The sequence below is a fragment of the Hippichthys cyanospilos genome, chromosome 5, assembly GCF_059441005.1.
Source record: "Hippichthys cyanospilos isolate Australia breed blue-spotted pipefish chromosome 5, RoL_Hcya_1.0, whole genome shotgun sequence".
Classification (NCBI taxonomy): domain Eukaryota; kingdom Metazoa; phylum Chordata; class Actinopteri; order Syngnathiformes; family Syngnathidae; genus Hippichthys; species Hippichthys cyanospilos.
Window position 1 is genome coordinate 25,711,271 of NC_142373.1, and position 26,256 is coordinate 25,737,526.

Consider the following 26,256-nt stretch of genomic DNA (forward strand, 5'->3'; position numbering starts at 1 on the left):
GGACTTTATGGGTGCGGCCGAAGTAGGAGGACATCGCCGGATTATTGCATTACGGAGCCTTCCAGTGCCAATCCCAGTCTCCTGTTTCTCAGTCCCTCGTTTCCTAGCGTTAAAAGTTTTTTTGAGTTGGTACTTGGTGTTTCTTGGCGACATCCTCCTGCTGGTTCTGCCACCAAGTTAAATTGCCCTTTTGCATTGTCTCTTTGATTTGTACTTTGGATCTCGTTTTCACATTTGTGTTGCACTTTGAGGAACGTTTGTTGTTAATTCACGCGTCGCATACTCTTTTTGGGAATAAAGATTTTTTTCACACCAAAGCCACCTACAGCGTGTTCTGGAGTTCACTTCTTGTTTGCCTGGGTCACAGTCGTCACAAGAACCAAGAGAAAAAGATAAGCTATATTGTGGAAAGAAGCGCTGTGAAGGTTTCCCTGCATATCAGAGAGATGAAACAGGACTTGTAATCCACTCCTGGAGTGGAGTAATCCACTGGTCGATGTCGCGCCGGGGGCAAATCCCACTTCTTGTAGGAGTGTACATGACACAATAACTGTCTTGCCAGTCTTGTACATGCTGTTGACAGTCTTTTGAGTACCTCTAGCAGTAGTCTCCAAGTGAACCTCAACCTATATTGTTGCATGTATTGTGCCTTTAGGTGACAAAGGTGTGTGTGGCATGCGAGTGAGAGAGGTGAGAGAGGTAATGAATGAGGCGTGCATGCATGGAAGGACATACGTTGAGGATATATATATATATATATATATATATATATATATATATATATATATATATATATATATACTTTTCACATATTTAAACAATTCTGGTACCCACATACACATGCATTAATATTGCGGGGGCAGTTCCTATTAACCACGAAAATGATGGAACATTTCATATAACATAATAAAGCGAAGGAATGGACCATAGAAACTGCACTGTAACAAAGGAAGAAATCAGTCATCATCATTCACGCTATAAGACAAAGGTGACACATTGTAGCTATTAGCAGTTAGTAATTTGTGGTTAGCTTTGAATTAGAACAAAACAAGAACACACTGAAAATTAGAACTTCCATCTATTTTCTATAGCAGCCTACTGGGGTCGCTGGCTTGCTGGTGCCTATCCCAGCCATCTTCGGGCAGTAGGCACGGGACACCCTGGACTGGTTGCTAGCCAATCGCAGGGCATACAGAAGCAGACAACAATTCATGCACCCAATCACACCTAAGAAAAATTTAGTGTGTCCAATGCACCTGCCACGCATGTTTTTGGAGTGTGGGAGGAAATCGGAGTGCTTGGAGAGAACCCACGTGTGCTTGAGGAGAACACGCAAACTCCAGTTGGAATTGAACTCGGTACCCTAAACTGTGAGGTGGGCGTGCTAACCACTCTTCCACTGGGCCACCTTTTTTTAGTCTACCTATTGTTTATATTTATTTAATATGCACTGATCAGAGCAGCACTCTCAATTTCGTTGTATACCTGCTATATAATGAATCATAAAGGCATTCTATTACGTTCTGTTCTATTTTTTTTTTAATACTATTCTATTGTTTGACTGATTTTCTCATTTTCACTTCACATATCTCAAGCTTTCCCCTAACAAAAATTTGGGCATGCAAAAAAAAAAAAAAAAAACAACAAGTAAAACGGAAGATAAATGAGCAATGAGTGTAAATGTGCATGTCATCAGCTCTTTTCAAAATGATTTGTTTTAATGGAGCACATGGCCGGTTGAAGGTTGGACGTGCCAAACCAAACTGCACACCTCATATGCTCCATCTACACCTTCGCTCGTGTGTCTTCCGCTCGAGAGGAACTATCATCTGCTGATGGGCTGTGATTTATTTAGCATTAGAAGCGTGCTGCGCTTTCCACATGTGCGTCGCCACGCCAGACAGCGCTCGCTCGATGGCTATCTCAGGGGGCTCATAGCCGCCGATACGTGACGGCTGTTTTTGGCGAAACTGTGTTCTCCCACTGAATTTACTGCCCCCGCTCGATGTGATCTCTTCTTTGTTCAGAGTTTCGCTCGTGTCCTCCCCTCTGGGACTTCATAAGCAGTTTTCATGTCTGTAGGAATTCTCACCTGCTTCCTTCACACATTATAGATGATTCAAGATTGTTAATGGTTCTGGTGTTGGGTTCTCCCCAATTTACTTTAGTTATTCTTTTTTGTTTTATCAAAAACTTCAGCATTGTGTGCTAAGAACAATTAAAACATTAGTTTATTTACATGGATTATATCCCAAGTAGCCTTATTGGAAATTTAGCAACAGCGAGCAGTAGATTGATATTACTTGACCAATAATTATCACCAATAATCTATTTTTGGCAGAAACGTCAAATTTGATCTGCGGAACATTGTTCCAAAATGTAGAAGTAGTGAGAGCCATCGTTGGAAAGTGAAAAGGGGCCGTTGTTTCCCCCTTTGCATTTATTTGATAAATGAGTAGACCTAAAACCTCTCCCTGAGGAACTCCACTACAAAATTGTATGGAAATGTTACTTTGGATGGATGTCAGTATGTCACGGAAAAATGTATGGGTTACAAATTCCACCTGCAACAAACTGTAAAGTCAAGAAAAAAAAAGAATTGTGAATTTGGTAGGTTACTGGCACTGCTGCAAGAATTATTTTGTCTTTGTTGTTGGAACAAGGACAAGGAGCGTAAATTTGATAGAAAACAAATACTCCAAACATTCTCCAGAATAAATTACTCAGTACTTTTGTTCAGTACTTTTGTTCATATATTTGGAGACACTTAATAAAGGCCTGTTTTTTCTTAATAGTGGTTTTAAAATCATGTCATATCCTAACCTTCAGACACATTTCCATGCTTCATATATATGCCAAGGCGTCAGAGGAGCAAAGATCCACTCGGATCTGATAAGTTTTTCGGGTTTTAGGAAAATGATGGATGAAAAGAGCTGATGGAAAACACATGTCGCCACAGAATGACACACTCCACTGCAGCTTTATGAAATACTCTTTCTTCCTTGTTTTGTATTGTTTTCACTTACTAAGTGCATAAGTATGTGAATGTGTATCTATGTGTATTTATTTTCATGTGGGTTTGTGAGTCTACGCGCGCGCGTGTGTGTGTGTGCGTGTTGGGGGGGTGGTGGGGGGGGGGGGGTGTACCTGTTGGACATCCTGCTGAAATACACACAGCTGCAGTCTCTGATGCAGTCGAACCTTTCGGTGCTGCCAAATGTTCTCCAGACGGCGCTGATGGTGGAGCACTTCATGGACCACATCCAGGATACAATGAACCTACACAGAAAAACATACCATTCATTACTTAAAAAAAATGTGACTGAGATTTAAGATAAGATGAGTGAGAAACTCAACACCATTTCATACTGGTTAAATATTATATTAGGGTGATAAAAGCATAGGCTTTTGTTATGCAAACATGTGGTGGAAACATTGTTCCCTGGTGGTAGAATGACAAAGTACTTGATTTGACATGTAGTGTAGCTGGCTTTTTAAATTTAATATCGCAGAGGATCAGCTTAATTAATCGTGGCAGCCAATATTGTGAAATATTGTGAAATTCGATTAATTATGCAGCCCTACTAAGTCCTCAATAAAGATGCATTAATATACCGTGATTAAAGAAAAAAGAAAAAGGAATTTGCAATTATTTCACACCAGATTAGAAAATTTTCAAGTATTTTTCAATCAACTTCCAAAGGAAAATCTTGCAAAATTTTCTGACAACTTTTCTGGAATTTGCAATTTTGGACAGTATGGTGCAGATATTTTGCTGATTGAGATAAGGAATTTTTGGCCTTGGCTGTGTTCTACCCTTTATTAAGTGCCATGTTTTGAAAGGTACTTACCGCTTTGGAGTAGTTGGCGGTGGCTGTCAGAGACTCTGAGTTGCCAGGGCTAAGAGGTCTTTGAAGGACGTCTAGCAGAGCCTTTCCATCCTGACTCACCTGGACACACGCAAAAAAGAATCAGAAATAGGAATAAAATTAGAGATGAATAGAAAGCAGTTGTTCTAAAGCTATGTTGTCCAACCATGAATAAGCACAGGCATGTTTTACATTAGAAAGAGCTCATTGTTGACAACTAGAACAAATGTCAGAAAAAGTATTTCTAATAATGACCTTGTATCCATTTATTCCCCAAATCACATACTCAGCGTGAAATCTGGACCTGGCTATTGGCAGATGGAGCTGGTCTGTGATGGGATAACTTGTTATTAAGGTAACACTTTCTCTGGGAAGGGTAAAAGGCCAAGTAAATAGGCAATAGCAGGAATCCTACTTGAAATAATGATTTCTTGGAGTCAGGAGTTTGAGCGCTTCTTTCCAGATGAAAAGGACCCACAAACTAGCCAGAAATGCTTCAGCACCCATTAGTTAATCAACCAGGTGAATCTAGCATGGCTGTGCAAGAAGATGATTAACTGTTGGAGATCACAAATGACGGCGGCCTTGAAAGAAGAAACAAGGCTATGAATAATTTGAGGTTTTGTGTCATATCTTTGTTTTTTTGAAGGCTTGTAAAACAATTTAATACCTCATCATTACTCATGCTTCACACAGGCACGAGAACCAAAAATGTAATCTGAATGCAGGCAATCAGAGCTTAGGCTTTCATGGTGCTATGCACTGGTCCTCATGGGAATTGTAGTCTTCTGTTACTCAAAACACTACCACTTTTGTCCATATAAACGACAAAACCTGAAAGTTCTTAAGTTGTGCTTTAACCACTTAGAAATTGTATCCTCATGATCTTGGACTGAATCCATTTATCTGGCCTAACCTCACCAATGGTGAGTCACCATACATATTGTTCAGTGCCAAAACCAGTTCATCAAAGATATCATTTCTTCTTCAATATGAAGTGTATTTTGGGATATTCATTTACTTTATTCATTTCTTCAGTATTTTGTTGAAGCCTTATTGCAGTATTTTCCAGTGTAACTTTTAAGTCAGATAACAGAGACAAAGGCATTCCTATTAGGCCTGCCTTGGGGGCTGGGGGTTGCTGGACCCTGACCATCTGACCTCTTAACCAATGGGTTTTGCCACAGACAAGTAATTTGAGTAATAAAGGAGGAGATAAACGAGTTTAAAGGAAGAACAAAAGAGCCACAAGGGCACTCGCCATTTTGGAGGCATCTTAACATTAGTAGTATGAAAGTATAGAATAAATCTTTTTCTAACCAAGATGACTCAGGAGGTCTTCATTTTCATCACCAACCAGTGTTGCCTGGCGGCAGATTCCGGAAACGCAGCTGGGCCAGAACCACTACAAGCTTTAAATTCACCACAAAAGCTTGCATCAATAACCCAGATGCAACATTCCTCAATTACCAGGAGTTGTGCTTTGCCCTCCAAGACTTCACCAAAGCTTGCCTGTGCCATGTATTTAATTCTGTCAGTAGCAGCAATGGAGATAATCCTTAGTGAGGCAAGATAAATGTTCGACAGGACCATCTGTTCAGAGACAAACCCATTGAGGAACAACAATATAATGTTGACCTACCTCTTCCAGGCAGCATCGTGTACATTTAGATTGCAGAGAAAGACAGATGAGTTAAAGGCTTGGGCAGTGGTGAAGATTAAGTTTGCCAAGTGACATAGCACGTCAGTCTAAAGGGGAGTCAGCGATGACTTCACAATCTTTTTTGTTGGGGGAGAGAAAATGCCTCCACTATCTGAATAACCCTCAAAAGCCTGCAACGGTAATATATTGCCCGACTATCTGACTAACAGATGGGGAAAGCTGTCATAAAGTAGCTCACAGATGACCTGGCAAAGACTGACCAAAACACAACTCTCTGAAAAGCACAGCTTTCTAAAGTTCCTATGGGCCCAGAGAAAAGCACTCAAACAGAGGCAGAAAAAGCTGTCAGTATACTACAACGCCAAGAGATCCTTGAGTCCATGCGGGGAGAATCAAAGGCTTTGCTACCCTCATAACATATGAAATGCTTCCCTGTACTTGTAAACCTCCACCGGTTTTTTTGTTTTGTTTTTTTTAATAATTAACGCTCAACAATGCTCACAGCAAGTGCTTTTTCAAATGCTTACTTAATCCCCTCCCCCCTCCATAAAACACACAATTAAAAATAATTCAAAGTTTCAGTCCACGTGGTCACATTTTGAAGTACATCTAAAACCAAAAGAGACAACAGAAATAAATTGGGCTTGCTTTTACTCTCCTTGAGTCACAATTATTACCTAATAATCCAGGTCTGATACAAATGCAGAACCAAGACCGCTCTGGATTATACCTCCATTCAAATCAGGACTTGTGTCTCCAATTTTCTCCAATCTTCAGTTTTCACCAACATTAACCAATCTCTATTGCAAAGCAATAACACTTTTAATTTAGAAAGGTATTTAACATAGGACGGCTGATGTCAAATCTTAAAATTACACAGGTTTTCCAAGCACTGCTAAACTTGCGGTGATCTGTGCATTTTTATGGGAACCTTTCTAAAGAAAAATCTTCAAAATTGTATGCAGCTCAGGTTAAAAACACAGATGAAACGTATGCAAGTAAAAACATCAATCATGTCTTTTCAGTTGTTGTTGTTGTCTTTTTACCTCAGTGTAGGCCTGTGTGACCTGCTCATAGAGGCTCTGATGGCGGTGGATGGCCAGCTCTAGTTCTTGCATCTCAGTCGGGAGACCCCCCTCACTGCAGACCTTGCACCATGCCTCCACCTCTGACAAGAACTGCAGCAAAGAAATAGGAGTGAACGAGTTATCACAAAATTGATTGAAAATTGCTTCTCTGATTCATTTTTCTTATTTTAACATTCCTCCTAATGGCAGTATTCTTATCATTTATTTAAGTTCTTTTCCACTTTCTTTTGCCACTTATTTAAAGCCCCCCAAACCATTTTTGAAAGTAAACAGAGGCATATGCAGTATGTCAATGAAGTTTGCACTTACGATATGCTAAATCTTCAAGTTATTACAACAAAGGCCAACAATATAATGATGCAAAACTGTTAGCCATTAAAAACAGAAAGTGTAAAACTGTAGTAAACTGTACTTTTACATAAACAACCAGGAGGACTTATTGTACCTATCTGTACACTACAGGTAAAGACGTGAACAAGTTAGCTATAATCATCATCCTTCATTCTCTGTTGTGCAGTATATGCTACATACTTAGGACTCAAGCATATTTTTACCATGTGTGTACATTGTTTACCTTTTGGGCAGAAAAAGGTGTTGATTTCGGACAAATATTTTTGAAACTATATGTGATTGTACTAAAATCAGCAATGGAGTCATATAGTATCATAAATTGTTGTAATTATTTTGTATTTAGTGTCTTTATACTATAATTTATGGATACAATACATTTCTTTTGTGCCGTTGGTATTCAGTAGTTCATGACAATTCCTGAATAATTAACAAACAAAACTCAAGGAATTACAATTTCATACTATATTAAATTTAATATTAACCACAAATTATTCAAATATTTACTTAGCATTTGCTTTCCAAACAAAACCAAAAATGCCCTTCTATGACATTTTTAGCAGATGAAAATATATGGTCACATTCAAATTGGTACTGGCCTGGAAGGAACAGCATTTATTGCAAGCCGATGGCTCGACAGTGGGGCACGGTAACCCTGGGTCAGTGTTAATGTTGGCCCCTATTGACCAATTTCCATTTCGATGCACATTTTAGTGATATGTGATTAATTGATATGTTACATTCTGGACAAATGTGTCGTGATACTTTTAACCTTTTATATGTTTTGAGAAACAAGACCAGGAAAATACTACTGAACAATGCCTAGGGGTTCACCTGTTCTGCTTTTTGGTGAAAAACAGCAGACATTGCCAGTATGGTCGAGCGTTCATCAAGAGCAGCAGCAAAGCTTTTCCAGTCCAGGTCCAGCTGGCTTGATATCTGTTTAATCTGCGTAGAGGCGTAGTGTCCTGCCTCCGCAAGGCGACCCGCTACGGACATGATCCTGTTGATGTTGACGTAAGCATTCTGAAGGGAGAAAAATGAAAACGGTATAGTACATTACAATGTATATGCATTGAGATTTCATTGTGTGAGTCGACGGAGTGTGGTTACCATAGAGTTCATGGCAAAGTGGTTGTGTTGTGTCTGGAGCTCGGCGGCATGTTGGTATGCTCGGCCGATCTCGGTATGGCTCTGTAGAAATAACTCCTTGTTGTGGCTGATCCAGTCAAACATCTGCACAAATAGAATTTGATTACAGCTAACAGCTAGTTTAGCATCACCTCACTTCTTCATAAGTCCAGATGTGCAGGCTACAATTAAGAATAAGTTTGATTCATCTGTTTTCCATTCAAAAAGCTGCTGTTACAAATTAATTTAAGATTATCCAGAGTGAAGATGTCCGCCAAGGCTTACACATCAGTCCTGAAAAATGAATAGCATTTTTAAACTGTATCTCTGTAATAGTCCTGCTTTCTTGTGCCATCTCTGACCTTTACCACATCTTTTCGTTTTGTTTTGGTTCCGGAAGTACACAGCAACATTACATTTATTAATTACAACATTTTACTGTTAGAAAATGCTGAAGCGGTGAAAATGTGTGTTTGGGAGCACAATCAAGCAACATCAACACCAACAGACAATCAACATCAGTAGTAAATAATTCACCCACGGGAGAAACTGTTGTTATGAATACTGGGTTCCCATGGGGACTGATTTGATAGGATGAAAGGATGTTAATGAGAATGGTGTAATGACATTGTTTTGCATTTTAATCTCAGTAAAATGCCTGATTTTGACCCCATTATTCACGCTGTTTATATAGTCTCCATCATCTGAGAGCCTCGTGACGATAAGCATTTAGGATGATGGATGGATGCAATTGGCTGGAAACCATTCCAGGGTGTCCCCCACCAACTGCCCGACTATGGGTGGGATAGGTACCAGCAAGCCAGCGCCCGTAGAGAGGATAAGCACTGGGGGGTGGAGGGTGGAAAGAAAGGAAGGAAGGAAGGAAGGATGGGTGGATGGATATTTGCCATGTTATAGATAAAAAGGAAGTCAGGTAGCCAACCAGAAGTTCTCATACACATTGAGCAATTTGAGTTCCTCTTTTTGCATAATATATAATATAATGTATACATATTCTCTAAAAATGTCATGCACAACTTGTGAGTTATGCAGCTTCACAAAAGTGAACACCCATGCGGTTATTGTTGTAATGAATTCAAGCTGTGTCACCCTAAAAATGGCTTTTTGGGAGGCTGAGGTCCTCACGCACCCTCACACTTATGTGGACCAAACTGTTGCATTTATTCTCTACACTTTGTAAACATTTATTTGTGAAAACTCAAATGTCACTGGACTCCCATCTGTTGATCTCCTAAACAAATGTGAAGAAGAGGCAAGAACATATTTTGTAAGTTCCGCAAGCTACAACTATAAATATTTTTTTAAAATGATGCATTGATGTTTATGATATATTCATGATTCTGAATGGTAATTGATGGTATCTATCGAATCACAACTGCAGCTGATCAATTACATGGTGCAAATGTTTGATTGTTACACCTTTTTTTAGTGAACACTAATTCCTTGCTTTAGGTCATGTGACACTTGATCTCAGTCAAAAACATTCTTACTGTTTACTCTTTTTAAGAGTTCTCATAGTCCTATCTTGTATTGGAGGAACAAATCTGGAACCAAAAGCAGACAGGACATGTAAGTGGGGAAGTAAAAGTCTATAAAAGCGAACAGAAAACTAATCTTGGAAAAGTAATTTTGGAGAACAAAACCTGGAACACTAGCCCTGGAAGAAAACTAGGAAGACAGCTTGACGTTATGATGACGGGCTACTGAAAAATTTGAGCCTAAATACTATGAGACATCAATCCTGTATGACATAAAAAAAGTAAATTAAAGGACCATAGAAAATATCATGGCAACTGATACACCAAGGAGCAAACAAGTCCTAAAACCACACCAAAACCAAACTCCACCAGTCACAACAGTACGGGACCCAAAACGACAACATTGATAAATTATAACATTATAACATGATAACAAAAATTACAACTATATTAAAGTAGCAGCAGATATCACAAGATATCGGTCCTTACCTTCTCTGCATCCTGCTCAAAGAGTCGTAATTGGAAACACTGGTCCAGCTTCAGCTTCCGAACATGCCACATCTGATGAAGATGTTGCCGGGTGGAGTGGAGCTTGTCCAGCAGACTGGCCACCTGAAACATATGCACTCACATTTTATTTTGGTTCCACAACCTTAAAAAAACATTAAGGTTGTTTCATTGTTTCAGTTCAGGTCAACAATAGTCACTTGCATTGTGCCACCCGGAAGTATCCGTCCATCCATCTGTCCTTCCATCCATCCATCCATCCATCCTCCATCCATCAATCCATCCACCCAAAATTAGCGAATGGGAGTTATATTCAAAAGTCACAGCAATATTTAACCCAGGCTGGATTCAGAGGCGATGAAACAAGTTACCTTGGGCACGAGACTTTGGAAGTCAGCGGAACCGGAGATACAGCTCCTCCCTGAGTAACCGTCACTACATCGAATACACTGCAGCAAGCGTTGACCTTCCCGGTCTAAATCTTCAACCGGAGCCTTCAGCACCTTCATAAGAAGTGGTGTGAAAGACGATTTGCACAATATCAAAAACTGTTGCAATATTGAGAAACGAATGAGGAAAAAAAACAAAGTAAAATATATGTTGAAGAACCCTTTAGTTCAGCTGCCTAACATGTTATGAATAATTTTCTTCACATAGTGAGTAAGTTGCATGTTGGTAGTGCTCACCTTCTTTTTCAGCTGTGTGTGCTCTTCGATTAGCCGACGCGATCCTTCAACATCAGAGGGAAATTCTTTCTTGGACAATACCTCCTTTGAAAAGAAGCAAATCAAAGTAAATACATTTCCGTAATCCATCTGAAGATACCCTCAATCAATGTATTCATTTCATTGGTTATCTATTAAGGGGACAATGTGTAATATTTAGACCGTTTTTCAATATGGACAGCAGGAGGTGCTGCATTTACAATTGCCCGTAGCTATAACAAACATGGCAGCCTCCGGTGGAGTGACACCCCCCATGTAATATCATTTGATGATATTACACTCGACTTACAATTATATTTAAAACATACTGTTGGTTGTAAGAACACATTTATCTGCAATTGTTTTAAATTTATAATCATTTAATTTTTCCGTTTTAATGAAAAATTGTACTCATGTCCCTTTAAGAAATTATGGCCCATTCACATTTTGTGCATGTGAATGGGCCATAATTTTGCCATAACCAATCAACCGTCATTTCATCCATTCATCCACACATCTGCTCACTCAATAACCCATCCAAAAATTTCTCACCCTTAATTTTAGGGTCAAATTCTGGTATTATTATTATTGTTACGGTGTATAGGACACACCAACAGGTTGGTGACGATGTAAACTCTTAGCAAGATAGAATACATCTCATCGTAGCAATTTCATCACATAGTCTTGTCATTATATTTGTAAGTTAGATATTTGTTGCAGGTATAGTGCCTAGTGACAGGTGTGTGGCTTGCAGGTGAGTGAGTGGGCGAGCTAGTGAGAGAGAGAGCCTGAAGTCTCCGCGGAGCGGGGGGGTGCATTTGAGTGCACAAATGAGCGTTGGAGAGATTTTCATGGAGGACTGTTGAAATAAATGTAAACACTGCCTCCTCATTATCCTGTTTGGTTGGCTACATGCTCCACTCTAGATCAACATGGCAAGGGTCATTAGCCCATCAGCTCAAACCTTGTGGCAGCCCCATGGTCTCTAACTTGCTGTGCTAAAAGAATCCTTTCTTCTAGAACGCTACTGCAATATTCCTGTGTATAAACATGGATAAACTCGGCTGCTAGTTCAGTCTGCTCGCTTCTTTTATTGAAAATAACAACTCCCGCTAACACGAGCAGCTCATTGGTTGCATTTAACACAGACAGCTGACGGCCTCTCTATCGCTTGACTGTTGTCTACGAATTAAAATATTGACGCTGTACTGTATTGATTTATCACTTGTGAATTTATTACAAAAGGCAAGAGGATCCTAGAGTTCGCTTTCGTCTCTCATGTGTCTCTCCAGGAACTGCCTGAGTGCGCACATGTTGAGAAGTGCTAGTTAGAACATTGATTGACACCTTGGTCTCTGGGAGCCAATCATGTGACTCGTAGGTGTGCCGAGAGCAAACGCACACACTAATGTAGGCACACAGTCAGCAATGGAAAAATGCACAGCTTTGGAAATCTGACTTTTACCTGGATTTCTTTTGTCATAAATTAAAATTTCAAGTGTATTGTTATAAGAGGCTTCACTTTAACTCGATGTCCGTGCATATGCGTTTATAAAAAGAGCGCCAACAACTACCCATAACAATTTTCTACTCTCGGAGAAAGATGCCTGCACCTTCAGTAGAAACAGACACTAAAGCGGAGCGGCACAGCTGGGACTGTGAAATACGTGAGTGACAATGTTTTCAACCTTGTATTACTATATTAAAGTTATTGTTTTAAATCAATTTTGGGCTTTAAAATATATTGTATATTGCATTGTAAAATAAAAAAAAATTTTTTAAAAAGCTGACTACACGGATTTCACTTTGCGTGTGCTATTTTTGGAACGTAACCCCCTTGATAAACGAGGGCTCACTGTATTCCATTCGATCAAAAATCCTCAAGGGTTCACAACTTTTTTGTCATCGCGGACCGGTCAACACTTTGTGGGTGTCTACAGTGGCTGTTCTCAATTGAAGCTGCACCGTCCCTCTTCTAACAAAATGTAGTATCAACAGCGGCCAGAAGCGGCGCCAAACAATTAAGATGAAGCCACAAAACATAAATGAGTGAACTGTTAAACAATGAACTAAATCAGTTCCAAAACGTCATTATGGTACTGATACAAGTAAATCCCCGGACCGGTTATGGGCCATGGAACAGCAGTTGGTGACTTCCGACCTAACCAACCAGCCACCCATCCATCTACTGAGCAATCCTCAATTTATTTCCCTTTCCATTAAAACTGTGACGGGCACATACTGTACATGTATACTGTACATCCATTTATCAAATCATTCATCAGGTCATCCATACGTTCATCACTTCAGCCCAATTCATCATCCCACCTGCAAGTCCTCTAATCGGGACAGAAGATGAACCGCATTGGACATGAACTCCTCCAGGGAGACTCTCAGGTCCATCCACTCCTCGTGGTTGTAATCCAAAGAGCCTTCAAAGTCATCCGTCAGCTGCGAGGGATCCACCAGCTTGGCCAAACCTTCCACCGACACCATACTGGTCTAGTGGAAAACAATTTAGAGAGTTTTCAGCAGGAGATTCACTTTAGCCGAGGGCTGCTTTTCAGATTTAATGAGACCACTCACTTCAAAGGAGAACTTTGCGCTGCCAAAGTTGGTCTTCTGCTTCTGCCAGAAGTTGTCTGGTTTGATGATGAGTGCCACGCAGATCTCGACCGGGAAAAACTCCTGCAGTGTCTTCAGCAGAGGCTTGATTAGCTCCCACTTGGAGCCCCGCATATCGATGATGACAGTGAAGCCTCTCTTGCACACATCCTCACTACAGTCAAGACAGGTCAAGATAATGTTTGATAGAGCATCAGGTCTTCTAAAAGAAGTCTACAACCGATGGACGAAAATGTGAAGAAACATATGAAAGGAATGCTTTGTCGTGATTCTAAGCAGAAATCACAATACATTTTGAACTTCAAATCTATGTGTTACCAACTGCCATCACCTGAAGACACCCTCACCTTGCTCACTATTTATGTAAATTCAGGAAGTCTGGCTCGAGAAAATTCAGTGTTCACCAAGTCGCCATGGAAACTGCAGTTGAATTAGCACAGTCTGGCTGCTATGGAGAAAGACGACCAATTACAGGCCATTTTGAATCTTTTCTTTTATGTACTCAATCGTCAGGTACTTATGTTGAATTGTTTTTTTTTACCCTTGAAAGATTTACTTTGTGCACGGTACATGTGTGTTATTTATTCAGTTCAGGTGGACTAGAGCAGCGGTTCTCAAATGGGGATTTGTGAAGGCTATATTTTAACAGGGTTTCTGCAAACATCAGCCAATCTAATGTCATGCTTTTTAATGCCATGACAGAAGTACATTTCTCTTTATAAATTGAGAGTAAATTAATTGAAAAATCTTATTGTTCAATTTGATTAAAGTCCTTTGCTCCAAAAACATGCATGGTACGTATATTGGACACTCTAAGTCAGGGGTGGGCAAACCGCAAAGGGTTCTAAAATTTGAAAAAAGGGCTAGACCAGGAACAGATGGATAGAATGTTTTGATAATCCACCTCATAAGAACTGTAGTTTGCCTTTATCTGAGCAAGATATTACTACTGTTGGGTGGCTAACAAATATTTTCCAAAATTCCCTTCAAGCACTTTCCATTTCAGTACACAACAGCAACGTTGTGTACATCAATCCTCGTCTAGCTTACATTTCTAGTTTCAGGAGTATGCAAGCAGAATGTGAAGGCTGTGTCAGCTGAGGCATATGACAGATGATAGTAAATGTACATACCCTACACTCAACCAACAAAGCAATCGTAAATCAGAAAATGTGGCATTTCAGTTCTAGACAGCCCATTAGATATTGTACATATGGTACAATAGAAGTGCATAGAAGATTAAACATTATTTATAGACGGAACATCACCTGAACATAGATCATTAAATATGGTCAAGGTACACAAAAAATAAATGTGACGGCATAAACTGGAGCTACCTGGCAGTGAATTTGTCAACATACTCTATTTTTTGGTTATTTCTTGTTGTCTCTGTCTAGTAGCATTGTTGGACTGTTCAAAGCATGTCAGGGTGCTAAATAGGCTTGAAGTGACGCAGCGTGTACAAGAGTCTGTTGCAAACACTGGAGCGCTTTCATGCTGATGCAAATAAAACCCAAGGCTCCATCTGCTCCTTTGATTCCACCATCAAGCGCTCTACTAGCCACTTCATGCTCCTTCCATTTGGCACAATTCCCTCTTGTCAATGCATTTATTAGAACAAAAACGAGCCCTGGTGGGAATACTGTGCATATTTATTTGTTTCTGTGTGTGTCTGTGCATCAGTGTGTGTCTACCTGGGAACAGTAGACAGATAGGTGACCAGTCTTTTCAAGTCCTCCTGTTTTATTCGGTCATGGTTGCTTCGTGCAGGGAACGTCAAGATGGGTCCTCCTCGTTTGTCCCGCCCACCTGCGCCACATCCACAAACATTTAGCTTCAGAATTCACCCAAATGTTTATAGTGAAACTGGATGCAATCTAAATAAGTCCAATAAACCCAAATGTGTGCTTGATGTGCCTACCAAATTTCTACCAAATTCAACTAGCTTTTTAGACTCCTTTTAAATGTAAATTTTTACCTGGTTGAACATGACTAAATTTGGAAAAGCCCCAACAAAGGTGATTTGTTTTAACCTTAGAATAATAATAATAAAGAAAGAAAAATCAAAAGAATTACAAGGAGGTCTTAGCATTGCCTTGTCCGGCCATTAGGAGCCCTAAAGCTCAGTGTGCAAATCGTGTTAGGGTCAGATGAGTGGCGAGAGCAGTGAGGCGCTTTTTGCATCTGCTTGTTTTGGCACACACTCTTGTGTAGCGACGCCAGATGCGAGAATTTCACATCAGTCATATGTTCGGGGTGTTAAACGCCCTGGATGATTTTCCCTGGCTATTTCCTGCCTGGGCAAATCCTCCAGGGAGGGAGAATGCTAATGATTTTTTCTTAAAGCGCATTTGTCTACCGGAGTTAGCCCCCATCCGAGATATGTTTAGTATTCTTTCCACCAAAGGGTACAGTACATTTTGCTTTATTGTGAAAAATGCAGTGGAAATAAATTAAAAATATAAAAAAAGATCGGCAGCTTCGGCCTCTATGGAAGACATCGATCTGTATGCCAAGACCGAAAATGAAATCCACTCCCTGATTCATCTCACAAAGTTGTACAGCAATGACATCGGAATTTAGACTAGATCATTTTAAGGGAATGATAACGTAACGTTGTAATTTTTTTTAGCTATTGCCATTTATTATAAATCATTTGAATGGAATTATGTGTAGAATTTGAATATATACCTTCTATCAATTTTAATTTTGGAAGACGTGTTATATATATATATATATATATATATATATATATATATATATATATATATATATATATATATATATATATATATGATAAAAAGTTTTTAAATAGCAATGTAAAAAAAAAGCAATGTTTTGATCACTCCTCAATATTGTTATCCTCATGAAGTTTGCCTTCTATTGATGACAAATGACAAATCTAACAAATCGGTCGGGACATGAAATAGTTACCACCATGAATTTCCACTTTTATGCCTGTTTATTTGTGATGAAATGAAAATCAAACATGATAAAAGAGAAATGAAACCGGAAGATGAAAAGACAATAACAATTATCATTGCAAAGCCAATTCTCCCTACCCTATACTACAAGCAGCACATATTTGCAGCGCCTTGTAAATCCTGCAATGTTGGTGTATTACTTTTTATGTTGAGGAAAAAAAAAAAAAAAAACAACTTTGTTGAACCATCAAATTGTCATCAAAATTGTTTTTTCTTTATGTGGCCAAATGCATTTGGCATATAATATCCCTGATAAAACCTCACAGCTTGGCCACACTAAATGCAAAAAAGCAAAATACAAAAATGGCCAATAACAGCCCTGCACTAAATGTCAACCCTTACTTTTGAGGTAAATGACTTGCATGCTCTTATTTCCATTGATGGCAAGCCTCTACGTATTTAGTCACAGTGAAGTTGCCACTCTTCGTGGACTGCACACACTCCCTTAATATGCCTGTGCCTGTTATCTCTATTACTTGCTGTTAATAGATTGTGTGTGAAAGTGATATCGAATACCTGAATGAAATAGCTCAAGAGTCAAGTTATGAAATGGAGTAATGATGAGTCTGATACGTAGGCATGAGGTTCACCAATGACCTCAGTTAGAGTTTTAGTGTTAAGCTCTTTTGTCTTTCAGAGCTGATGTCTGAATTTGCTGCGAGGTCAGCGTAAAAGGCAGCGTAGTGAAAAGATGTTAATACACTGCTTAGCTGGGCCTTCTTAACTGACTACTTAACAGATGAATATAATTCTCATTAGCCAGCCAAATTCCCATATACACACAAGTACTAAAGTGTGTACAGTACGTAGATTTCACATATGTGCACTCCTTTTGCAGATCTATCAGAAGTATGAAGACGTGAGCAATATCCCTTCATTTTTCTCTGACGCCAATATGCTATGATCTGTTCTGACAAGAAAGTGAAAACTTTGGTAAGTTTGTTTTCAATGGTCGATTCACAACTCCATTTAAGTTACCACTGATTTATGCAAAGCCTAATTGATACCCAACAGTTTGGATGGGCCTCTGCTCCCAAAGGGAAAAAGACAAACATAGCTGAGGAGAAGGGAGGATTCAACAGTTCTTGAACTGAATCATTTGCTTTTTTTGCCAATGTGGAAGGATTGCCTGTATGTTTATGTTGGAATGAGAAGTTGTGAAATACAAAAACATATGACATGCCTGTTGTCGAGAAGCTGTCCAATCATGTCCGAAAACAAAAATCACATTAAACAGCCAAGTATATATTCCTGGCATAGGCACATATTAACACTTTCCCTGCCAACAAGAATTATCATCATGTAAAATAATGAGTGACTCCATTTTTTTTTTTTTAATGAATAGCAATGACACTTGCGGCCAGTGCTCCTCTTAACTTTAAGATTATTGAGCACTGTAATAATTATGTGTGACTATTTGATGGGAGTGTTGCACTCCATAGTTACTAAAGATGTGATCAGCGGGTTGCCTTTCCCGATAAGAGTTAAGCAACAAATGGTTTTAAAAAGGTATTTCTGATTTTTGTCAGTATAAATTTGGAATTACACTTTGGGATTTTGTGTGTGTGTGTGTGTGTGTTTTGTTGCTCAGGTTTGAGGACGGCATCCCATTTACTTTTTTTTTTTTGAATCCTTAACATAAAAAAATGACAACAAAAATCTATTTTGTTTATTGTATTTCAATTTCACCAGTGCACCTAAACATAATACAGTACACTAATATTGTAATGGATGTGAGACTGAGGCGATGGCAGACTGGTGAACAAGTCCGCCTCACAGTTCAGAGGTCCTAGATTCAATTTCAGCTCTGGTATTCCTGTGTGGAGTTTGTATATTTTCCCCATACCCAAGTGGACTTTCTCTGGGTACTCCGTTTACCTCCCAATATCCCAGAAACATGCATGTCAGGTGAATTAGGCACTCAAAATTGCCCTGAGAGGTGTTTGAGAGTATAAGTGGTTGTTTGTCTCTGCGTGCCCTGCAATTGGTGGCAACCAGTTGAGGGTGTTTTCCGCCTACTGCCTGAAGTCAGCCGGGATAGGCACCAGAATGCCAGCAACCCTAATGAGGGTAAGCGACTATAGACAATGGATGGGTGGAAATTAAAGCTCCATCGTACAGCAGAGCAGTCACGTGGTGTGTCATTCTCTCCATGAGGCCTGTGCCGGAGGGAAAGTACCAATTTCAACATACTGTAAATGCTCATTAGTAACCCATTTTGATAGTAAGCTAATATAGCTCATATAGACACTTATGGCATGCGTTGCCTTCGTCAAATGGCTTGTATAAGGCTTTAAAAAATGTTTGTGGCTCCACAGAGATTTTTATTTTTTTTACAGCTCTTTCAACATTTTGTGTTGTCAACCCGTGCTCTCAATTGTCCTTAAGTGTGTTTGTGTGTGCAAATGGGTGCTCGACCCTTGTGAGGATAAGCAGTATGATGGATGTACTTTTAGAGGAAAATTGCACACCAAACTTACTATTTGTGCAAATTGAGATTTACATCATTTATTTTTGGCACATTTCTCTCAAGAAAGCATCACATTGAAAGTTTATCAGCCTTGGCAACAGTAACCCAGGTTTTGTCAGGTGATGAGTTCAATGAAACTCACCAGACACAAAGGCAACTTTCTCCTTCAAGACAGGTAGAACATCAGAAGCCTTGATGCCTTCAGTCCTCAGAGACCCTGCAACAAGATGAAAAAATAAAAAAGAAGCAAAAGTGACAGTCAGTAGAGCTTTACGATTTTATAATTAATCCAATTATCAGATCAACATTCCTTCGAGGGAAAAACATGGAGCCTCGCTGACACAAGCATTTTCTGAAAGTGCGGTGGAAAAAGTGTTGCCATGCTGCTGCTTCTTATTGCCTTTCAAACAACATTTTTGTCTTTCACAACTGGAAGACTTGAAACTTCAGCAGTTGCAGGGCTGTTCTGCTAACAGAATGTGGTTTATAATCCTCCATCATTTTGCACTTTCCCAAGATCATTCTTTTCTCTCATGAGAGGGGGATGTGGCTGAATGTCCGAGTCCTGCTGTGCTAAAGATGAATGTTTTTAAATCCCGGTTCAGATTAAATGATGTTCTCACCGCTGCCTTCACACTACTTGACACACTAAAACGCTCAGAAAATGTCTTTACCGGTTTGTATTTGTTAGCTATTGTGATACTGCTATCATATTATTAAACACAATACGTATAATATTTTAAAAGTGCTTTTTATGTGCATGGATAAATTTAGTCAATTTTGTCTTCTTGCAAGGGGATTTAACTTCTTTGGCATTTTTTGGGACACTTATACCAAAGCCTGGAGCAGCCTTCCTCACAAAGGGGTGTTAACAGAAGAAGATGCAAGATTAGAAGATATGACAAGAAAAGATAGAAAGTTTTGAGACGTACACACACTCACATTAATTGTCTTTCCCGGTAATTAGAGTAATTTAATGCCTACAATAAAAAAACATGAGGTGTAAAACCCATCCAAATAACTCTGGACTTTGCTTTTGAACAAACAAAAATGTGACGTCATCAAACCGTCCCAAAAAACGTAAGCATAAAAGTCATCCAGCATGCCTTGATAAAATGAAGAATTGGCAACTTTGGATCTCATCCAAACTCAATTACTTAGTTACAATTAATTAGGTAATGGGGTGTGCCACATATTTGTCCAAGTATACAATACTGTACATGTATTTTGGTGGCAAAGACTTGCTGTTAAATCACACATCCCAAACATGCCAGCAGAGTCATTAGACATTCAAACTGATGTGATTTGCACTCAAAAACTGTTTTAAGGAAATGAAGGAAGGAAAGTGAGAAGTCAGCCTGCCAACCTCAACAAGTCTGAGAGCAAGTGTGTGCCTGTGGGTATTCGTGTGCATGTGTAAGATATAAGTGTATGTGTGTGCAACAAAGAGTTTGCAGATTTTTTTTTTAACACAAAGGAAACTGTCTGACTTATCTCCAAGCAGAACATGTCACAGTATGCCCTATTCTTGTTGTGTAGAATCGTCAATTAAGCTACTTAACTAGCTAAGAAACTAAGAAGTTTTGAAAGGTAAGATTAAACCTGGATATTCTGCAGTTAAGTTTGGCAAATAGCTTTCCTTTGGCTCGCTACATTAGCATCTTTGCTATCATTAGCTGTGGCTGCAATCCATGCTGGTTTATTTGCATTTGTGTGGTAGGCTAAATTTGAGCTGCTTTTGTGATGCTGGAGTTCAAGAGAAGTGGCATGTGCGTGTGTTGAAGCGGTATGTAAAATAAAATAAAATGAAATAAAATAGAATGACTGCTTCGCCATGATCTCTGCCTCCCTGTGGGTGCGGGCTCTAACTCGGGGGAATCTTCAGCTCTGTTGGGGGAATCTCCCTGTGTCTCCCGACAACAGTTAAGGACATGAATATCTCTTTAAGAGCACCTTCCATTGCAGCGCATGGTCCTTGTGTTTCAGTATGGTGCCGGGGGTTAGGACTCACTGCAGAGGGGACTTGAGGAGCGTTAGCTGCCGCTCTTACCACACTCTCGCACACTGAATGTTGTTTGAGTAAAAGAAAATAAAGTTTGTATCCAAAAAAAAGACACATCCTGCACATTACTGGGAAGAAAGGTAGGCGGTCATTTCATTTACATACAATGTCTGTCAGGAGGCAAATCCTACTTTTGAAATTCACTTGTGGTGGGGGTGTTCCGGTCCCCATTAACTGAAAAAAAAAAAAAAAAAAAAAAAAAGAGAACACTGGAGACCAATGATGACTTTGTGCTTGGAACTGTTTGTATACTGCCTGATGCAACGGACGCACCTTGCTGGAGCTGATCTAAAGCACGTTCTGGCAGTCCGTTTTTGAGGCAGTCTGAATAACCCAGCAGCATTTTTTAACAATGCTTGAAGTCATTCATTCTCAAATATGGGTACTTGTATCCCTGGGAGTACTTGAAGGAACTTCAGAGGATACTTGATGTAAAAATCATTTAAAAATAATCATTGAATTAGTTAATTGATTCAAAAAATATAAGTCCATAAAACACATTTTATGTTTAGTAGGTTATTCAATTCCATTCTAGTAAAAAGCCAGATTTTCCCCCATACTAGAATGGTTCAACCCAAATTATCATGTGCAACCTCTCGTTACCTGTCGAGTTTATGATTTATTTTTGTGAACACATGTCTGCTATGATCCCAAAAGTTGATTTTTTTTTCTGTGGACTAATATTTATTCTTTTTTTTTTTAGAACAGTTCTGACACTTTATGTTGAATCTTTTTTGGGGGGACAAATATTTAGTAATAATTAAGTTATTTATTTTTGTGAAGCTATATCTACTGTTACCCCAAAACAGGACGGTTCATGCTTTTATTTTTTTATATCTTTCTGTGGACAAATATTTATTGAGAATTTGGGGGGGTACCCCCTGTACATCACTGAAAAATGATTGCGAACCACTGCTCTAAGTTTCCGAAAGATTCCGAAAGCGGGGCAGGACAAATACCTATGATCTGTTTAAATTCCAGCATTTTTATGCCTTCCTATCAAAGTTGGGAAAGAATATTAGGGACCTGATATTTCTAGATCAATCTAAAGTAATTATTTCATGGTGTTTGGTGTGCTAGTGGTGCTGTTTTTCTTAGCAGTCTGGTGACAATTGTAAATATTTAAAATGCTCAACATTAATAACCGAAAACCTTAATCATAGACTCCATGACTGTAACATAAAACTGAATGATAAATTTGCACTTTTGCAGGGCAGAAAAAGAGAAGCAGCTGCTTGTGTTGAGCGTTTGTAAAAGTGCCTGCCAAGTTTGTAACCACATAATACAAAGCTGCAATAATAATAATGGACACAAAAAATAGTGAGCTTGCGATTTGCTTTTACTGTAACTGTGACTGGAGGTTTATTACATCAGGAAGTGAAGTAAACTTAAATACACACTTCCTGCCGCTTCTCCCATAGGACAAGAATGACCAAAATTTTGCTTTCATCTCAAGCCTGCTGCATCCTCTACCTCACATTGATCTCACATCAACACTTTTCATCACCGATGCCGTTTAAAGTGTTCATCAAACTTCTTAGATCTTATTTTATTTTATCTTTTTTTTCCCAACGTTTTTTGTCTTCCCTCTCTCATATGTACAACTTTCATCCAGCATGTGTTTTCTCCATCCTTGCGTGTGTACGCTGTAGCCATACATTACAGATGTGATTGCAGCAGCATATGGATATTCAAACTAAACAGCTTGTGGCCAATGAATTGACTGGATACACACAAACTATCCAGAAAAACAAACAGCAAAAACCACTTGCGTGCTCAGACTTTTGTTGTATTCGTCAACACAGAGCACTAAGTGCAATCCTTTAATGAGACACCAAACAGCATATTTACAGTTTTTTCAAACACATTTTGATCAAGTCTCACCTTTCATCGCACCTCAACTTTCAACTGCACAGTGTCACGTTGCACAGTTTGGAATGTAGGGCAAATAATTTTGCCGCTATGTAAACTTTGTAACTGGACGTTTCCACAACGTTTTCACCATAAAACCATACAGCTCTGTAGGCTAATTCTTGATTGATGCACCTGCAACAATAATAGCATGACAATAGCTGAGATGTTTTTAACCATGTTATCGCACCTTTGCTGTGTGCTTCCACCACACTTTTCAATAATTTTGACACTTTCGAATATATAGATTTGCAATGAAGCTGCAGTCGCAGTTGATTTGTGTACAAGTTGTGATTCTGTCATTTCTGTATAATTAGAATAAAATCATAGCCATTATGTTTCCTAATCTGGAAGAGGCCTTTCTCCACCAACCTACACCACTGTGTCTAATTGAGCTTTTTGTTATGCTTCCATGGCGCCTAGAATCCCAATGGAAGGATAACAGAATGTTGCTGAGAATAGAATGGATATTTTAGAAACCCTCACAAACATTTTGTCTTGAAATGTCCTGTAAAAGTCTGAATCTATATTTTTTGTTCTTCTTTTTAGCCTCCGAATTCTCTCACACACAAGACAGAAGCAGAAAAGGGAAGCAGGGACACTTTGACTTTCTCCACTTAGCATAAGAACACTGAGTGAATGAAAATCTAATAAGCGTGAATGAATGACTGGTCCAAATAAACACTCATTTACATGCCAGAAGAGGAGGAAAGGAGGGAATACAGATTAGGCTTGCTTCAGTCAAGTCACATTAGCGTCAAGCCAATGAGTGGTCTAGCACCAAAAGACGTAATTTGATCTGACCTTCAACTCGACTGCAGTTCTGTGCAGTGTATTAGTCAAAAAAAAAGAGCTTACGGTCCATGTGCTGACCAATAATAACCAATGAAACTTTGCAAATTGGTAGAAAATTGTGATCTACTGTATATACTTTCTACTGTACAACACTAAAACAATTGCTATTTTAACTTCAGTTATAATGATTTTGTGCCAGATAGCATTCAACATACTGAGGGAGTTATTGCACACAGATAGGTTTAGTTATAAATGGTGGATTTTATTTTTAGGCTGATACAGATTCCAATAAATGGCAAAATAAAATTCCAATGAACGGACATACTAAATTGTCCTTAGGTGTGATTGGGTGTGGGAATGATTGTTATTCTCTGTGTGCCCTGCACTTTGCTGGCAACCAGTTCAGGGTGTCCTGCCTACTGCCCCAAGTCAGTTGGGATAGGCACCAGCAAGGCTGCGACCCTTGTGAAGATAAGCGGCTCTAGAATGGATAGCCAATGAACTCCTTTTTACGGTCCCTTAATGCATAAAACAGTAAATAGAAAAATTGAAGGCAGACATTTTAGCTTACCAACACTAATTTGTACCTTAGTACAAATATAACTACAATTGAGAAAGAGCTGCAAAAATTTGCTGTTTTTTTTCTTTGAATTTTTTTGCTCTTTTTTTTTTAAGCAAGACACTGATACATAATTGGCTATCATTGGACCTGGCAATGCCCTGAGTGGCACAAGCTTCCAAGTGTGGGTGAATTTCAGCCTTTGCAAAGTACTTTGAGCACCATGGGCCCTGATTTGGTAGACTGGTGTCCGGTGTGTCCGGGGATTAACTGCCAGCGCAGGTAGAGGCCCAGTTTGTTTGAGGCGGAGTGGTGCCTGTTGAGGTGGACAGCATACATATGGTTGTTGCGCCCCTGACACGCACCGATAATTTGATGTAAAAAAAGTAGACTGTTGTTGGAAAACAGACAACATCTTAAATTTTGATGAATAATCAATGTAATAATCTTTAGCAGATGTCCCCAACCGTTGGTCTGCTCGGTACCGGTCCATGGATCAATTGGTACCTGGCCCCATAGCCCGCATCCAAAATAATTATGTTTTGGAAATGATTCAGTTTATCCTTTAACAGTAATAGATATACAGTGATCCCCCCGACTTTGCGGTTAATGGTGGGGTGTCAACCCCATAACATAATGAAAACTGCAAAGTTAGGGTATCAGTTCCTAGATTTCTATGTACACCGCAATATAGCTGCAGTAACCATAAACAATCCTTTTTATATTTTTGTATTTTTTATTTCCCTTCTCCTATTATTTAACATTACATTATCCTTATTAACATTATTGTATATTCATTAAACAACTAATATTACTTAGTTTGTTGAGAATTTGTTCTCAGGACTGGTTATCTGCACCAAGACTCCGGTGAAAGAGTACGCAAGTCATCACGTTGAACTTCACATTTATTTTGGCTCATGTATGGTGTATCATGTATTATCTGTTGAATAATAAATCAACAACAATGTTAAAGTCAGTCAACTAACATATAAACACTTGTCAAATGTATGAATTTACTGTATATTTAGCCGACATTAGCGGGTTAGCAACAACTAACAACAACTACTAACTATAAACCTCTACACAAACGAACATACAAACAGATTAAACACTCATCACTTACTAAACGTACTAAACATAGACAGTAGCGTTGCGTTATCAACATAAATGATAATAAACTATAAATATGAGCTTAAGTTGTCCTTCACTACGTCACCGTAACGAGCTGAATGACGCACAGAGAACGTAAAATAGGAAACGGAAATGCAACGCGACCCGAGAAATTAAAAGCTTGCATTTCAAAATAAGATAAAAACATCACGAACTCTTAACGCTTGAATAATTCTTAACATAGTTATTAACTCATATTACTTAGTTATTTGATGGATACAGTACTGTATAGTGTACTTTTTTCATTTTTTTGCAATTTTGCGCATTTAAAAAAAATATATATTTTTAATTGTTATTACTTTTTCCTGGAAAGACATGCAAAGTACTGAGAACGCGATATCTGAGACCGCGAAGTAGGAGGGATCACTGTAGGAAGGACGGCGTGACTTCAGTTATAACAGTCACTCTTGGTGACATAAACGTTCTGTCGCTCTGTAAAATCTGGCCCACAAGTTTCTGTTAGTTGTACTTTTTTTTGTAAGAATGTTGTCATTTATGATAATATGTCCAAAATGTGTTTGTTGAAACAACAATTTGTGACTGTGGATAAAATGCAATCTAATGTTAGTTCCTATCTTACACTGTGCTGCCTTGCATGTGTCTAGCTTGTTTAATTCATTTGTGCCAGGTATTTCCCTTTGGTATATATTAGCATATGCGAAGATTTTGTATTGATAAGTACTCATTTGTATCTAATTGATGTTTTGTATTGAAATGAATTGCATCAATGTAATTTGTATACATTTTCGTAAGATATATAATGCTTGCATATGGGACAAACCTGAGTAATAGCGATGTTTGATATTGAAGAGAGACACTAACAGCCTTTGTTTGGTGTATCATTAATGGTGAGCTCATATTTTAAGAGCAG

General features: G+C 38.9%; 1 protein-coding gene across 1 annotated transcript in view; it reads right to left on the minus strand.

The window, feature by feature from the left end:
• LOC148424129 (kalirin-like) overlaps window positions 1-26,256 on the minus strand; it is a 155,631-nt gene that overhangs the window by 99,607 nt on the left and 29,768 nt on the right. Inside the window, exons 2-13 of the mRNA XM_088415368.1 lie at window positions 19,031-19,105; window positions 15,129-15,243; window positions 13,396-13,588; window positions 13,138-13,311; window positions 10,792-10,875; window positions 10,477-10,608; window positions 10,088-10,210; window positions 8,082-8,204; window positions 7,803-7,994; window positions 6,579-6,710; window positions 3,870-3,950; window positions 3,148-3,279 (exon numbers count right to left, since the gene is read on the minus strand). Coding sequence (XP_088271494.1) covers window positions 3,148-3,279; window positions 3,870-3,950; window positions 6,579-6,710; window positions 7,803-7,994; window positions 8,082-8,204; window positions 10,088-10,210; window positions 10,477-10,608; window positions 10,792-10,875; window positions 13,138-13,311; window positions 13,396-13,588; window positions 15,129-15,243; window positions 19,031-19,105 — 1,556 coding nt within the window. The remainder of the gene's footprint in view (window positions 1-3,147; window positions 3,280-3,869; window positions 3,951-6,578; window positions 6,711-7,802; window positions 7,995-8,081; window positions 8,205-10,087; window positions 10,211-10,476; window positions 10,609-10,791; window positions 10,876-13,137; window positions 13,312-13,395; window positions 13,589-15,128; window positions 15,244-19,030; window positions 19,106-26,256) is intronic.